This window comes from Phascolarctos cinereus, unplaced genomic scaffold, assembly GCF_003287225.1.
Source record: "Phascolarctos cinereus isolate Bilbo 61053 unplaced genomic scaffold, phaCin_HiC Scaffold_4;HRSCAF=312, whole genome shotgun sequence".
Taxonomy (NCBI): domain Eukaryota; kingdom Metazoa; phylum Chordata; class Mammalia; order Diprotodontia; family Phascolarctidae; genus Phascolarctos; species Phascolarctos cinereus.
The window spans coordinates 20004084-20019886 of NW_027555847.1; the positions used below are offsets into that span (position 1 = coordinate 20004084).

At 41.4% G+C, this 15803-nt stretch overlaps 1 protein-coding gene across 3 annotated transcripts in view; it reads left to right on the top strand.

Annotated features, from left to right (window-relative positions):
* Nucleotides 1-4030: 4030 nt before the first annotated feature.
* The window catches only part of NPSR1 (neuropeptide S receptor 1), a 168572-nt gene continuing 156799 nt past the window's right edge, over nt 4031-15803 (top strand). For all 3 annotated transcript variants that reach the window (XM_020969094.2, XM_020969093.2, XM_078152104.1), the window contains exon 1: nt 4031-4198. In XM_020969094.2, coding sequence (XP_020824753.1) covers nt 4049-4198 — 150 coding nt within the window. In that variant the 5' untranslated portion in view covers nt 4031-4048. The remainder of the gene's footprint in view (nt 4199-15803) is intronic.

Genomic DNA, 15803 nt, shown 5'->3' on the forward strand with positions numbered 1-15803 from the left:
TGTATGTGTAGAGCCTATATCAGATTGCATGCCATCTTAGGGAGGGAGGTGGGGAGGAGGGGGAGAAAATTGAAAATTCAAAATCTTATGGAAGTGAATGTTGAAAACTAAAAATAAATTAATAAAAAATAAAATAAAATAAAAAAGATAGAGTGCTATACCAGGAGTCAGGAAGGCCTGAGTTCAAATCTGGCATTATATACTTACTAGTTGTGTGGCCTTGAGCAATTCATTTAACTTCAGGCTGCCTCAGTCAGCATCCTCATCTACAAAATAAGAATAACAAGCCTACACTTCTGAGTTCTTATGAGGATAAAATGAAATAATGTTTATGAAGTGTTTTACAAACATTAAAGTACTATATAAATGCTAGCTATTATTATTATTAATAATGATGATAATTTTAATAATAAGCATCTTCTATGTGCCAGGAAATCCTTGCATTTACAGAGCCTATGTTGTAAAAGAATATAAGAATCCTTAATTTGTTTGCCATGTTTATCCGGATGCTATCATTTTAACTTTGTATGGACAGGTGAATTAATGAATATACTTTTCTCATGAAACAAACAAAAAATATACAAATGTCCTTCTTTTGATGTAAGACCCAGAAAGAAACATCATGCTTTTCCCAAAGCAGCTTTCCAAGTACAGCAGGACTATTGTCTCTCTGGTCCTAGAAACTAGGTCTCTCTTAATTGGATCCCAATTTAATCTTTTAACAATTTTGCATCACTCAATGGGTGAAGAGAAAGAAAAAAAATAATATTGGGGGAATACAAAAGGTCACTCAATCAGAAGATGGAAATGAATGTTGAAAGCAAGAAATGGAGTGTAAACCTATCATAGAGGTATGACAGAGCATTTTGGAGGAAATTCAACTATTTAGACATCTTCTGGAACTCTACACTAAAAGTAGAGTAGCTGATAAATTATTGACACAACAATGAAAATTTAAGTCATCAAAAAGTGAAAGAAAAAGGTGAAAAATGCAATTCTGATCCTGATGCTAATTAGTGAGGAAGGAAGGAATCAAGCATTTATTAAGTGCCTACTGCATGCCAAACCTTGTGCTAAGGGCTTTGTAAGTATTATCTCATTATTTGATCCTCATAGCAATCCTGAGAGGTAGGTGGTATTTTTAAACCCTTTTTACAATCAAAAAAAACTGAGGAACATAGAGACTAAATGACCTGCCTAAAGTCACACAGTGTCATCAAATGCTACACAATCAGCTCTAAGAAAGAGGAGAGTAGAAAGGCAACCCTCAGTTTTCCTGCTCACATGAAATTGTATTTCCTTTAACAAATGCATGTTGTTTTTTGGTTTGCTTTTCTTTGGTTTCACATTATACATATGCTTTATCCTGTGTTTCCACAGAATTCTGGCCATTAAAGGAGTTATCAGTCATCATTCAGTCATTTCAGTCGTGTCTGACTCTTCATGACCCCATTTAGGGTTTTCTTGGCTAACACATTTGAGTGGCTTACCATTCCCTTCTCCAGCTCATTCTACAGATGAGAAACTGAGGCAAACAGGATTAAGTGACTTGCCCAGGGTCATACAGCTAGAAAGCATCTGAGGCCAGATTTGAAAGCATAATAATGAGTCTTCCTTACTCCAGGCCCCAGAACTCTATCCACTGCACCAGCTAACTGCCCAAGGAGTTAGCCACCTGTATCCAATCTGTAGACTGAGATTAGGGTATAGGGACTCTTGTGCCTGCATGCTAACAAATACTAATTAGTGAACACATATTGCTTAAGCACCTGCAGTATACAGAGTCCTCCCTGTGCCTAGTGTTAAGGAAATACAAAGTTTAGGTAAGAGTCAGACAATGTTTGCAAGGAGCTTACACTCTCCTAGGCTGAGACATGTCTTTCACACATAGCTCATGTATGTAGTGTCACAGGTAAAACAGCCTTTGGGCCAAGGTGGAAGGTTGACACCAATCATCAGAGGATGATTCCTAGAGGAGGGAGCATTTCAGTTGATTTTTTTTAAGGCTTGGGAGCTCATAAGGTTAAAAGAGTGAAAGGAGGACAATTCATGCCCAAGGAACAGTATGAACATGAGAGCTCAGGGGTTAGAGAGCTGGGTCCAATCTGGTCAGAGTGTGAAACATATAGAGATTGAGTAATGCAACATTAGGTGGGAAAGGCAGGGCGGTAATGGGCTGTGAAGGCCTTGAGTGCCAAGTAAAAAAGTTGGAATTTGACTCAAGAATAAAATTAAAGCTGAGTAGCATGGCCAGATTACACATATAATAGCTGATCTAGATCTCACAGGTCTAGAAGGTAGCTTTTAAGACAGGACAGGATGGAGATGGGAAGACCTACAATATCCTAGATAGGCCTAACGCACGCACTCCTCACTGGCCTGTTGGCCCAGACCTAGGATAGAAGCTCCTTTTCCCAAGAGATCAGCCCATGCTTTGCTGCCACTTAGAGTCTAACACAGTTGCCTGGGGCATGGAGAGTTTCTGTGGCTTATCTGGGATCCCACAGGCAGGATTATTAGAGGAAAGTCTTAAGCTCAAGCCTTCCTGGCTCCAAGGCCTCTTGTCTATGCATGAGACTATGCTGCTCTTCAGTGTGAGCAGATTTCATTCATTGTGGTCCTGTTTGCAGTAAAAAACTATGAATGGCTGATTAGTGTAAGCAGATTTTGGTTCAATGTCAGCAAACTCTTCTTAATAATGAGAATGAAGTGGAACAAGCTGCCTCCAGAAGTAGTGAGCTCCCCGTCACTGGAGGTTTTCAAGCAAAGGCCACATGACCATTGATAGGGTGTGATGGTGAGAGGATTTTTGGTTAGATAGCTGCTGGGCCAATTGGTTTCTGATATCATAGGACCATAGGCTTAGGCCTGGAAGGAATTCAAATGCTACCAAGGCCAATTCCCTCATTTTACACATGGGAAAACTGAGAATGAAGTGACTTGGCGAGCATCACACATTATTGTAGCAGAGTTGGCATTTGAACTCAAGTGCTCTGATTCCAGATCCTGCATTCCTTCTATTGTACCATGCAATTCTTCCTGAATTAAAAGTTTTTAGTTCTCAGAGAATGGCCTTTGAGATAAAATGTAAACTGAATCAGGGCAGCCAGGTGGTGTAGTGAGTAGAATTCTGGGTCTGAAGTCAGAGAGCAAATCTTCCTGAGTTCAAATCTGGCCTCAGATATTACTAGTTGTGTGACCCTGGGCAAGTCACTTAATCCTGTTTGCCTCAGTTTCCTCATCTGTAAAATGAGCTGGAGAAGGGAATGCCAAACCACTCCAGTATCTTTGCCAGGAAAACCCTAAATGGGGTCACAATGAGTTGGTCATTACTAAAATGACTGAACAACAATAGACTGAATTTCTCCTTCTCACCTCTGTTCTCACCCCCAAAACACTTATATCTGCTGTTCATGGATTTATGACATCTCAGATCCAGGTCTAACAATGGGCAGCACAATTCACTCAGACCTCAGTTCAAAGAAATACATGGTCCCAGTTGATATGAGGAGTTTAAGACAGGCATTGACCACCGCTTCTTCCAAAACCCGATCCTGATGATGTCTATAATGGCAAAGCCTGGGGAGGGACAGGAACAGTTCTGAAGTCAGAAAACAGATCAGTGACCCAAGACTCTCCCTAGAAGAGAGACCTGTGCCTTGTCATGTCCCCAGTCTCCAGGTAAATGAGACCTAAAAGCATTTTCTGAGGTGAGAGGATCAGGGAAAGAAGGGAGTGGGTGGGTAGAATAGCTGGGTTTCTGAAGGACTGGGGACCCAGCTGGCAGGAGCAAATCAGCCCCCAACTCCCTGGCATCAGAACCCCCCTCAGTGAGGAGGTAGGTGCCTGAGGAAAGGTTTCTCTCCAGCTCTGCCTCTGCTCACTCGCCTCTGCTGAAGCCCTGTGCTTGCCTGTGGTACGCAGTGGAGGCAATGCAGAGCTGGAATGTGCTGCTGGCTCTTCAGGGGAGAGCCAGGCAATGCTGACTTGGCCACAGTCACCAGCAAGTCAGTAGGGGCAGGGTGGATTGGAGGGGCTCCCTGAGGAGATGCAAGTCAATGTCACAGAGGACAGCTGGCCTGTCAATGGGACCATGGAACCACAGGATTCCAGCACCCTGGCAACTTGTGCAGAGACTGTGACTTTTCCTGAAGTGCTGGAGGAAGAGAAGTGGGGCTCTTTCTACTACTCCTTTAAGGTAGGTGGGCTGCTTTCTTGTCCTCTTCATCTTCATGCCCATCTGACACTGTCTTTCAAGAGTAATTCACAGCATAAAGAAAATGACTGAATATTTAGCAAAGGCTTCTCAAGTCCTAACAACCCTAAAGTTTGTAAATTAGTCAAAGGATTCCCAGTGACCAGGTTGCTGCAGGTCTTAAGCAGAGGAGCTTGCATATGGTTTCCTGTGAGTACAGGTAGGATTATACTCTTGTCCCATTGTCAAAAATGAATTAGGAGTCATTTTAGGAATTGAGCTCTACATCTTCTTCCCTCAAACAAACAAACAAAAATTTGTTTTTTCCTTTCCTTTATGTAGTGCTATAGATGTCAGCCTTAACAAGGGAAGTTTCCCTAATTTTAAAGTAGAGATTAAGGAGATGGGGGGTTTGGTTTCACTCCAGTGAAAGGATGGATGAAAGGGCAAAGGTGGACCTTTGAATTCAGGACAGCCTTCTGGGATCTTTAATTCAGCCTTTGTGGTGATGGTTTGGGGTCATGGCTTTGACTGGGAAGTCTGAGAGTGAGCACAGGCCAGGCAGCTCTAACTCTAGCTGCCCCACCTGTGAGCTGGGTGACACATGGCAAGTCACTACAACTCTTGCACTTTCAATTTCTTGATCTGAAAAGATAGGATTATAATACCTGCCCAGCCTTCTTCAGATGGCTGATGTGAGGCTCCAAGAGCCTCTGCAAAGTGACAAGTCACTAGAGAAAAGGAAATTAACAACTAAGGATGTCAGGGTGCTGCATGTGTGCTCTTAGAGGCATCTGAATGTTAGGTACCTGAAAATAGCCCCAGATGTACCTTGTGTATGGACACTCCTTTGCTGAACTGAGCTGAATGGATATTGACAAAGCAAATCTTCACAATGAGTTCTGTGGGCAATTAACAACAGCTTCTCCAAGTGACTTTCACATGCAAACATCACAAACTTCGGGGGATATTTCTTGCTCTCTCTCTCTGTCTCTGTCTCTCACTCTGTTTCTCTTTCTGTCTTTCTTTCTTTCTTCCTGTCTGTCTATTTCTCTCTCTCTTTCTGTCCTCTATCTAGCTGTATGTTTTCTCTCCACCCCTCTTACCTTTCTATTTGTCTCTTTCTCTGTGTCTCTCTCTCTGTGTCTCTTTATCTCTCTGTCTCTTTGCTCTCTGTCTTTCCAGCTCTGTATCTGTCTCCTCTCTCTGTCTCTCTTCTCTCTGTCTCTGTCTTTCCATCTCTGTCTCTCTGTCTCTCATCTCTCTTTCATACACACGCACACACACACACACAAACATATGGCTTCTTGATTCATCAGTACCTAAAGAAATTCCAAAGAATTGCAGGATCATATATTTAGAGTTGGAAAGTCCAACCTTTATTTTATAGATGAAGAAACTGAGGTCTGGAGAGGGAAAGGGGGTTTCCTAAAGTCATACCTACAATCATAGATCTAAAGGTGAAAAGAATTTAGAGACAATCCAGTCCAACTCCTTTATTTAGCAAATGGGAAAACTTGGGTTTGGGAGAGGGAGAGTGACTTGTATGAGGTCACATATAATAAGTGTCAGAAGCAGGATTTTTATTATTTTTTTTTTAGGCAATTGGGGTTAAGTGACTTGCCCAGGGTCACACAGCTAGCAAGTGTCAAGTGTTTGGTCTGAGGCCAGATTTGAACTCAGGTCCTCCTGACTTCAGGGCGGGTGCTCTATCCACTGCGCCACCTAGCTCCCCCTCAGAAGCAGGATTTGAAGTCATATTTTCCTGACTCTGAGGCCACTCTCCCACACTGCCCATTGTAATCGAAATTTTCTTCTCCAAAAGGGGGGGTGGGAGAAGGAAGGGGGATGCTTTCAAAGAAACCTAGTTTTTGACTCCCCACCCATTCTAGGAGCAACTTTTTAATATATCTGTTGAGATGTTGAGCTTGTGGAATATGTACTCTATACCTCAAGGTGAATTTCTACCTCCTAGGCTCAGCTTACAATCCTTCCCAGGCCAGCAAATCCCAGGGAAGGAGAAACTGAGATTAAAACAGTTCTCTCTCTCTAATGATTCCTAAATATGAAGGGAGTGCAATTTAGCCAATGGGAAAGCACTCTTCTGCTTTGGAGTGTCTCAGTGCACACACATGAGCACCCTGGCGGCAGCTTCCAGGAAAGGAAGAGAGAATTACAATCTGGGTTTCTTGTTCTACTCTGGTAACTGAGGAATCGTGTCCTTAAGACAATCACTGATTACAAATCCATGAGCTTCTGGCTCAAAGAACAGGAGGCATGCAACCTGTAAGCATGTTTCTGGCCGTCCTCCTTCTCCTTTCTCTTCCCCTCCCCCCAGTGGATGCTGCCAGAGCAGAATCCCCTGTGATATTTATGGAACATGATAGCAAACAGAATGAAGAGAGGCTGGTCATTGTGAATGCAACATTAATGAAGGAGAAACCAGGCCCTCTGAGATGTGTGTAATAATCACTCTGAATATAAATCCCATTTCTCTGTTTCTAGAAAATGAGGGATGAAACAATGCTAGGGGAGGGGGAGGGCAGCGCTTGATATCAGAATAAACTAGTAAGTGCCTGCTGGCTCTTCAGGTGGCATAATCTCTGAAATTACTCCCATAAGTCTCATCCCCTTCCCACTGCCTCCTCCCCAAAAGCAGAAATTTTTGCTCCAAAATAATGGAGGAGGGAGGAAGGAAAGAACATGTCTGACCACTAGGGCACTGAGCCTACATTAATCTTGGAAATTATTATCCTCAGTTACTAAAAAGCCCCATGGCTGCCTGAGAGATACAGAACAAGCAATGGCCAGGAGACACAGTCACATACATAAGATGCTCTCACACTTTTTCCTTCCTTTGTTAAAGATAAAATTCCCCACAAATGCCTTTAAAGGGGAAGAAGGATGCTGGAGACCCTGGGCCCAGGGGGCATGTGTGGATCTTAAATAGAAGGAGATTCAAAGTGTATACCTAGGAACTCACCTTGCCTTTCACTGAGCAAGCCTCTAGGACCAGGAATAAAGACTTTCTGCTTTAATAAAGAGTTGCGGATAATGAGCTTCTGGTTGGTTTCCCATTCTCAGAAGCTTAGCAAAGGTGCTTTGTGGGATACTTCTCAGTCAGCTTTTTTCCAATCCTGTCTTCGGTGAGTGTTTTAGGAGGGTGTGTGCTCTGCATTTAGCCTTGCCCTGTGGGCTCATAGGATCAATCATCCTCCCTTTGTACTTGCTGAAAGTGAATCAGGTCTCATGGAGGGGGTAGCCCTCCACCTCTGATCGCCACACTTCTGTCTCACCTTTAAGGATTCAGGAACATCTAGGAAGATAAAAGAAATGTGCTGGTTGGTGAAACAGGGCAATTGTTTTACTTTTGGTAATCATAGGGGACCCTATGGTCCTGGTGGTCCCTAAGAACATGACTTGTGAGACTCTGAAATAATATGGCCCAGGTGTTAGTGAGAAAGAGAGAAAGTAATAAAGTGCCAAGAAAGGTTTGGGGGGGAGGGATTTAAAACTCAGTTTGGAAGAGGAGGAGAAAGACCAGGAGGTTGATGCAACTCTAGCTTATATCCCCGATGCCAATGATGGTGAAATATGTCAGTGTGACAACATCCGAAGCTGTCCTGACTCTTGTCATTCCTTACACAGACCTTCTCATATTCCCCTGCTCAAGCCTGAGGTTGTGGTTTTTTTCTCATGAAACAAACAGTCCCAAGGGTAGCAGGAAGATGACAGAAATACTAAGGGGCAGTAATCCAAGGGGGCACAGGAAAGAGTGATCCCTTTTCTCCCCGAGCTCCTTCTAGAATCACATGTTGCTCTTTTGGATTAACCCTTCATCTCTGGTGGAGCCCGAAAAATACATTCAGTTTTCCATAATGGGCTTCCAAGGTTGCAACAAAGACAAGAAATGATTTTGTAAAAATTCAAGCAAGGCAGTGCTCTGCTCTTATTCCCTAGGTCACTCAGATAACCAGGCAGATGATGTCCCCATAGTCCCTCTGCTGACCCCTGGGGTGGATGATTCAAAGCAGGGAAATCAGGGCATCGCAGGGAGCAGCAAGGGGATTAGGTGAGGAAGCCTTTTCTTTGATTTTCTTTTCACCATGAAGGAGGAACACATGAGGAGAAAAATACATGAGCATTAACATAGTTATTCTCACAAGTAGCAATCACAGAGGGCAGATTGAGACTCAACACAGAAAGAGCCTCCCACTGCTCAAATATTCTCATCTCAGTCAGGAACATCTCTGGCTGCTCTTTCAAACCACCTCTGAATTTAGAGACCTTTTACCATTTTCCATAAAGAAGCTTGAGGAAAACAGAAAAATGTGGACACAGAGCCCTAGATTCATCATTGCTCAGGCCAAGATAGAGGCCTTGTGCACAGGAAGGTAGCAGGGTACTAGAGACAACAAAAAGTGGTGCAGTGAGGGGCAGTGGACTGAGGTTCAAATCCCACCCAGGTTATTCATTAATTATCATCCTGGACAAGTCACTTTACTTCTTTGAAACTCAGTTTCCCCATCTATAAAATGAATGGTTCAAACTAAATAACTTTAAGGTTTCTTATTCTTTGAACATTTTACTTCTAACAGTCAAAAAAAATGTCTGAACTAGGAACATTGCTTATTAACTTGAATACAGGCTATATCTACAATTCATTCTCAAGATGGCAATATTTGAAATAACCTTGGGAAATTCACAAAATTATAGATTTGGAGCTGGAAGTTACCTTAGATACTATCTAATTCAATTTATTTATGCGGCAATGAAGTCCCTGAGGAAATTAGCCAGCAAGCTCTCCCTTCCATGGCTCATGTAGTTTCTTCAGTGGTTCTAACAGCTGTGACTGTTTAACTAACTGAGGGAATCTCCAGACAAGCTAGGGCCAGCCTCACCTCTTACCTCTTCTTCATCCTATCAATCACCCCCTAAACCCAAATGGGGCTCTTTGCCCTGGAATATACAAGCAAGACTCTGGAGGGCATGGTGATCCATTTGGGTCCAGGATAGGAGCCTTCTTTTACCCACAGCCTCACTCAAGCCCATTCCCCTGACTCTTTGACCAGAAAACTAGATCATTATCAAAGCCTTAAGAACAGCTATGAGCTGTAGCAAATTGTAGTGGATAAGGAGCTGAGTTAAGAAGACATGGGTTCCAAGCTTATCTCTGAGATAAATTAGTGAAATGATCCTGGGCAAGACATTTAAATTCTCAGCACTTTAGGCCACTCTAAAATGAGAAAGTGATGATTTGTTCTAATTGAATGAGCTCCTATGGTAATGAAATTGCTGGTCTGGATAAAAAAAGGAGGGAGAAGGCATTACTTTATGGAAGTTGAGAACTAGAAGGAACCTCAGAAGCTGTACCTCAAAGTAATTCCCTCTATCACATGACCAAAAGATAGTCATGTAAATACTGCCGAAGACCTCTACTGTGACATCTAAAAAGTTCAAGAGATATAGTTTCTGGGTAATTAATTACTTTATTAATAATGCTAGCATTTTATTAATAAAAGGGTCAGTGACACTCTTGAATGCCAAAGACCAATCATGGAGGTTGGATCACAGTTTATATGCCCTTAGAAGAGTGGGTCTTCCAGAGGGTGGCAATCAATTCAAATATCAGGGATCTGCAACCAGCATTACACGGGATTGAGCGAATGCAACATGAAAGCATTGGAAGTCATGGAACATGATATTCTAGAAGGCAAAGGAGCTAGAACTACAACCAAAAATCAGCTACCCAGTGAAATTAAGCACTTTAAGGGAAAATGGTAATTCAATGAAATAGAAGGATTTTGAGATTTCATAAGAAGACCAGAGTTGAACAAAAAAAATTAATCTACAATATCAAGCCCTAAGAGAAACCTAAAAAAGTTAAAAAAAAATTGGAAAGAAAACTAAGAGATTCAATGAAGCTGAACTGTTTACATCCTTCTATGGGAGGTGATACTTGCAATTGTTAAAAATTGTACCACCAACAGCACAGCTAGGAGGAATGTACATATACTGAGAGTACAGATATAAGGTAAACTTGAAGGGAAATGACATAAAAATGATTTAAGGGTGAGAAAGAAGAGTCACTGGGTGCAGAAGGAAAGGAGAGGTAGAATTGTGTAAATTATTTCACATGAAGAGGCACAAAAAAACCTATTACAATGAAGGGAGGGTGGGTGATGGGCATTACTTGAACCTTACTCTCATCAGTATTGCTCAAAGATGGAACAAAAAACACAATCAGTTGAACATAGAAATCTATCTTAACTGACAGGAAAATAAGAGAAGAGGAGATTAAGTAAAGGGAAGATGGACTGACCGAAGGGAGGACAGATCAAGGGAGTTGGTAGACAGAAGTAAACATTGATGAGAAGGGAAAGGGTGAAAGGAGAGAGATGACAAACAGGAGGAAAAAGAAAATGGAGGGAAATACACAGTTAGTAATCACAACAGTGAATGTTAATGAGATGAATTTCCCCCATAAAATGGAAGTGGATAGCAAGAGTGAATCAAAAACCAAAATCCTACAATGTGTTGTTAACAAGAAACACACTTGAAGCAGAGAGACAGGAGCAGAATCTATTATGTTTCAACTGAAGTTAAAAAAACAAACAGGGGTAGTGATCCTGATCTCAGACAAAACAAAAGCAAAAAAGGCCTAATTAGAAGAGATAAAGAAGGAAACTACACCTTGCTAAAAATAGATACCATAGACAATGAAGTAATATCAATACTAAACTTATATGCACCAAGTGGTATAGCATCTAAATTCTTAAAAGAAAAGTTAAGTGAATTACAGGTTCATGACCAAACAAGAGAGAGAGAGAGAGAGAGAGAGGGAGAGAGAGAGAGAGAGAAGAAGGGAGGGAATTAGAGGGAGAGAGAGAGAGCGAGAGCATTATAAAACGTAAAATAGATAATTTTGATTATATTAAATTAAAAAGCTTTCACACAAACAAAACCAATGCAACCAAGATTAGAAGGAAAGCAGAAAGCTGGGAAACAATCTTTACAGCAAATGTTTCTAATAAAGACCTCATTTCTAAAATATAAAGAGAACTTATCAAATTTATAAGAATACAATCCATTCTCCAATTGATAAATGGTCAAAGATAAGAACAGGCAGTTTTCAGATGAAGAAATCAAAGCTACTTATAGGCACAGGAAGAAGTGTTCTAAATCACTTTTGATTAGAGAAATGCAATTTCAAATAACTCTTGAGATACCACCTCACATATATCAGATTGGCTAATGTGACAAAAAAGGAAAAAGATAAATATTGGAGAGGATATGGGAAAGGGGAGATATTAATGCATTGTCAGTGGAGTTGTGAACTGATCTAACTAGTCTGGGGAGTAATTTGGAACTGTGCAACCAAACTGCACATACCCTTTGATCCAGCAATACCACTACTAGGTCTGTATCCCAACGAGACCATAGAAAAGGGGGAAACATGCAAAAATATTTATAGCAGCTCTTTGTGGTGGCAAAATATTGGAAATTAAGGGGATGACTATCCACTGGGGAATGTCTGGACAAGCTGTGGTAGATGATGGCAATAAGAAATAATGAACAGGTAGATTTCAGAAAAACCTGGAAAGACTTGTATGAACTGATGCAATGTGAAATGAGCAGAACCAGGAAAACATTGTACACAGTATCAGCAGCATCATGGGATGATCAACTATGAATGACTTAGCTTTTCTCAGCAACACAATGATCCAAGACAAGTACAAAGGACTCACAAAGGAAAATGATGCCCACATCCAGATAAAGAACTGATGGACTCTGAATGCAGATAGATTCATACCCTTTTTCACTCACTGTATTCTTTTTTATGATTTTTTTCCTTTTGTTCTGTTTCTTCTTTCACAACTGTGACTAATACGGAAATATGTTTTACATGATAGTACATGCATGGCCTATATCAAATTGCCCACTATTTTCAGAAGCGGGGAGGAGATGGAGGGAGGAAGGAGAAAAAATTAGGAGCTCAAAATCTTGCAAAAATGAATATTGAAAATTGTTTTGACATGTAATTGGGGGAAAATAAAATACTATTTAAAAATGGATGTGATTGTTGAAGGAGAAAAAATACCACATAGAGAGAGTTAACACAGTGAAGTAGAAAGAGCAATGAATTTGCTATAATAGAGCACAGGTTAGAATCCTGGCACTGGCACTTAAATTTGTATGATCTTGGGAAATTCAATTTATTTCTATGAGCCTTAGTTTTCTCATCTGTAATAGGAGGCTGACAGATAAAATGATTTACAAAGTTCCTTTTAGCAGTAAATCCTATCATGCTCAGAGTAAAAAAAGCAAAGGCCTCAATTCTGAATTTAGAGTATAGCCTACATTTCATGGTGAAAACTGTATGAGGAAACAGTGGATTTTTTTCACTGACTACACTATATAATATTAATAAAATTAAAACTTTACAAAATATACATTATGAAATTGTGATGCCAAAATGGGGTCAGGGCCTAAGGGCATTGTTTCTGGTTATTGTTAGTTGGGTATGGTGGCTTATAGACTCTGGCTATAATTAAAGCTCTATCAAACTGCCCTTACCATGGAGGAGTTTTATAGTCACCACACCCTGTCAGACTGGAGCTGAGAGAGCCAACAGGTGACACTGAAAAGATGAAGGCCAGAAGCTGATAATGGGGATCAATGACCAGCTGCCACCATAAGACTGGTGGAGTGGTGAAACTGATGGAGAATGGAAAAGTCCAGGAAATCACGAATGAAGGAGAAGCAGAGACTCCCCATCCAGTGGGAAGAAGCTAAAACACAATACAATGCCCAAGGGAAATGCAAGCTGGGAACAGTGCCAAACAGAGAATGGGCCAGAACAAGTAGGTTAATGACATCACCATATCACAACAGCTGAGATGCAAAAAAACAAAGAAGGTAATAACCAGTAGTGTGGTGGGGCGAACTTGAAAGGGTTAAAAGAGCCAATTGCTAAATATTTAATATGAACATTTATTTACACCTTGGAAATCAGTAAATGGTACAAATCAGGGCTTGATTTATTGTTTTGTTAATCATCTAGACTTAAGAAAGTGGTAGAGAAATGTTAATAAAGCAGATTAAATTATGTGTGTTCTGTGTTTTTTTTTTTCAGAGAGCCATTTATTAAAAATTTGCCAGCACATGCTAGTTGGGGCTTCTGTGCCCTTTGCTCTTTATGTGGAGAATAAACCTAACTCGCTTGGTGAACTCTGATGTGCCTAATAGTTTTCTCCACTCTTTAAGCTATACCCACATAGGAGTCAGGAGGTGAGGTATTGACTTAAAATACTGCTTCATAATAATTCTTTGCTTTCAAAGAACTTAGGCTTGAGTTTTTGAGGAAATATTCATATCTACTTCTTGGCATGGGCAATAGGAGGGATTCTATATAAAGATGACCCTATTTACAGACCCATAACTTTTGTGGACAGGAAGGATCCCTTTAACTTTAGGATCAAAAGATAAACGAGTCCTCAAAATACTATGCCCTCTATCTGCCTTGCAAAAGACCTATGAGTCAATTTCAGTAGACTTAGGCAATACTTTTGTGAATTGATAGCAAGTCTGAATAATGGATTACAGGAGGCCTCTAGGCAGAGCCAAGATAGTGGAGGACAGACAACAGCTTAGCTGAATTCCCCAACATTCCCCTCCAAGCATTTTAAAATAATGCCACCAATCAAAGTCTTGAGTGGCAGAATCAACAAAAAGTCTAGGTGAGCCAATTTTCCAGCCCAAGACAACTTAGGAGGTTGGCAGGAAAATCTCACAAGGTGGTGGTGGGCCTGGAGCACAGTGCATGCAGAGGCAACAGGCTTTAGAGGCAGTTGCATCAGTGGCAGCAGCAACTTTGGAGCTCTCAGCCCACGGACAACAGCAAGGGGGTTTGGCAACTGATCAAAAGGAGATTACAAGGGACCTTTTGCTGGTGCAGGGTGTAGAACCCTGTTACATTGCCCATACACTACTCCAGGATGCACTCCCAGGGTAAAGACGAGCACTAGCGCTTGCGGCTTCAGGGAAACAGGGGCCCTGGTCACAGATGGGGCCTTAGTCACAGTTCTGGGGCAGAGAAGAGTGCTTGTGGTTACTTACAAGCAGGAGCCCTGGTCACAGCTGGGGCCCTGGTCACAGTTCCAGGGTCAAGAGGAGCTCTAAAGTTTGCAGATATAAGGGAACAAAGTCTCTTCCTGGGTAAAGACCAGAGCACAGGCCAAGAGAGTGGTGACCACACCTTTCCTTAGATCACACCACCTTGAAAGCACAAAAAACCTAGAGACCCCCAGAACTAGCTCAGAAAACAGCAGCATGAAAAACCTGATGCTTGGAACAGTCCTTCTGTACCCCCAGAGCACAGCCCAACTTGAACATAAAGTTAAAAGTTAAGAAATAGGCTGGAAAAATGAGCAAACATTTTTGGGGTCCAGATGAGTGATTTGCTTGATGTGAGAAACACTCAGATGAGGACTCTCCCTCTACCACTGTAGGCATCTGCTCTGTGTCTTCCAGAGTTGCATGGGAATGAAAAAAAGTGAAGTGACTTGCCCAGGGTCAGTAAGTGTCAGAGGCAGGACTCAAGCCATTGTCTTTCTAACTCCAAACTCACAGCTTGCTCACTGAGGCAGCACAGTGCCTAAACAGAAATTTCCTAAATGAATGTAGCCGGGGGAAAGAGAGGTTAGGCTTGTTCTGCTGAGCCCCAGTGAGCAGAACTAGGAGCGGTGGGGATATTCAGGGGGTGAGGGTGAAGAGGTGGGATCAGTGAGGCAGATTTAGACTTAACTTAAGGGAAAAAGACTTCTGAAGAGCTAGGAGCTGTCCAGAACTGAAATGACTTGTCCCAAGAAAGGAGTGGGCAAAGTCTTCAAGGAGAGGATAGGTGATTAATTATCAGGGGTAGTCTAATATTGTAAAGGAGAGTCCTATTCAGTGAATTCTTATGAATTCCTATGAACTTGACTTATTATTTAATATTCCATCCTCTAAAGTAAAGATTCTTACTTTTCTCTTTCCTTCTTCCTCCCTTCCTCCCCTCCTTTCTTTCCTTTTCCTTCTTTCCTTCCTTTCCCTTCCCTCTTTCTTTTTCCTTCCTTCCTTCCTTTCCCTCTTTCCTTCCCTCTTTCTTTCCTTCTTTTTTTCTTTCTTTCTTTCACAGTTAGGTAGCACAATGGATAGGGCACTGAGCCTGGAGTCAGGAAGACTTGAGTTCAGATCTAGCTTCGGATGCTCACTAGTTGTATGTTGCTAGGCAACTCATATAACTTCTCTTAGCCTCCGTTTCCTCATCTGTAAAATATGAATAATGATAGCACCTGCCTTCTAGGTAGGGTTATGGCAAAGGATAAATGAGATATTCATAAAGTACTTAGCATAATGCTTGGCACATAGAAGGCGCTTAATAAATCTTTGCTTCTCTCCATCCTTTTCAAGTTGGGTGAAGCCTATAGACCCTTCTCAAAATAATGTTGTAAATACATAAAATAAAATGCATGGGATTACAAGAGAAACCAAAGGTTTGTGAAAATAAAGTTATATTTCTTCCATCCAGATTTACAAACCCCCTGAAATCTGTCTACAGATTCTT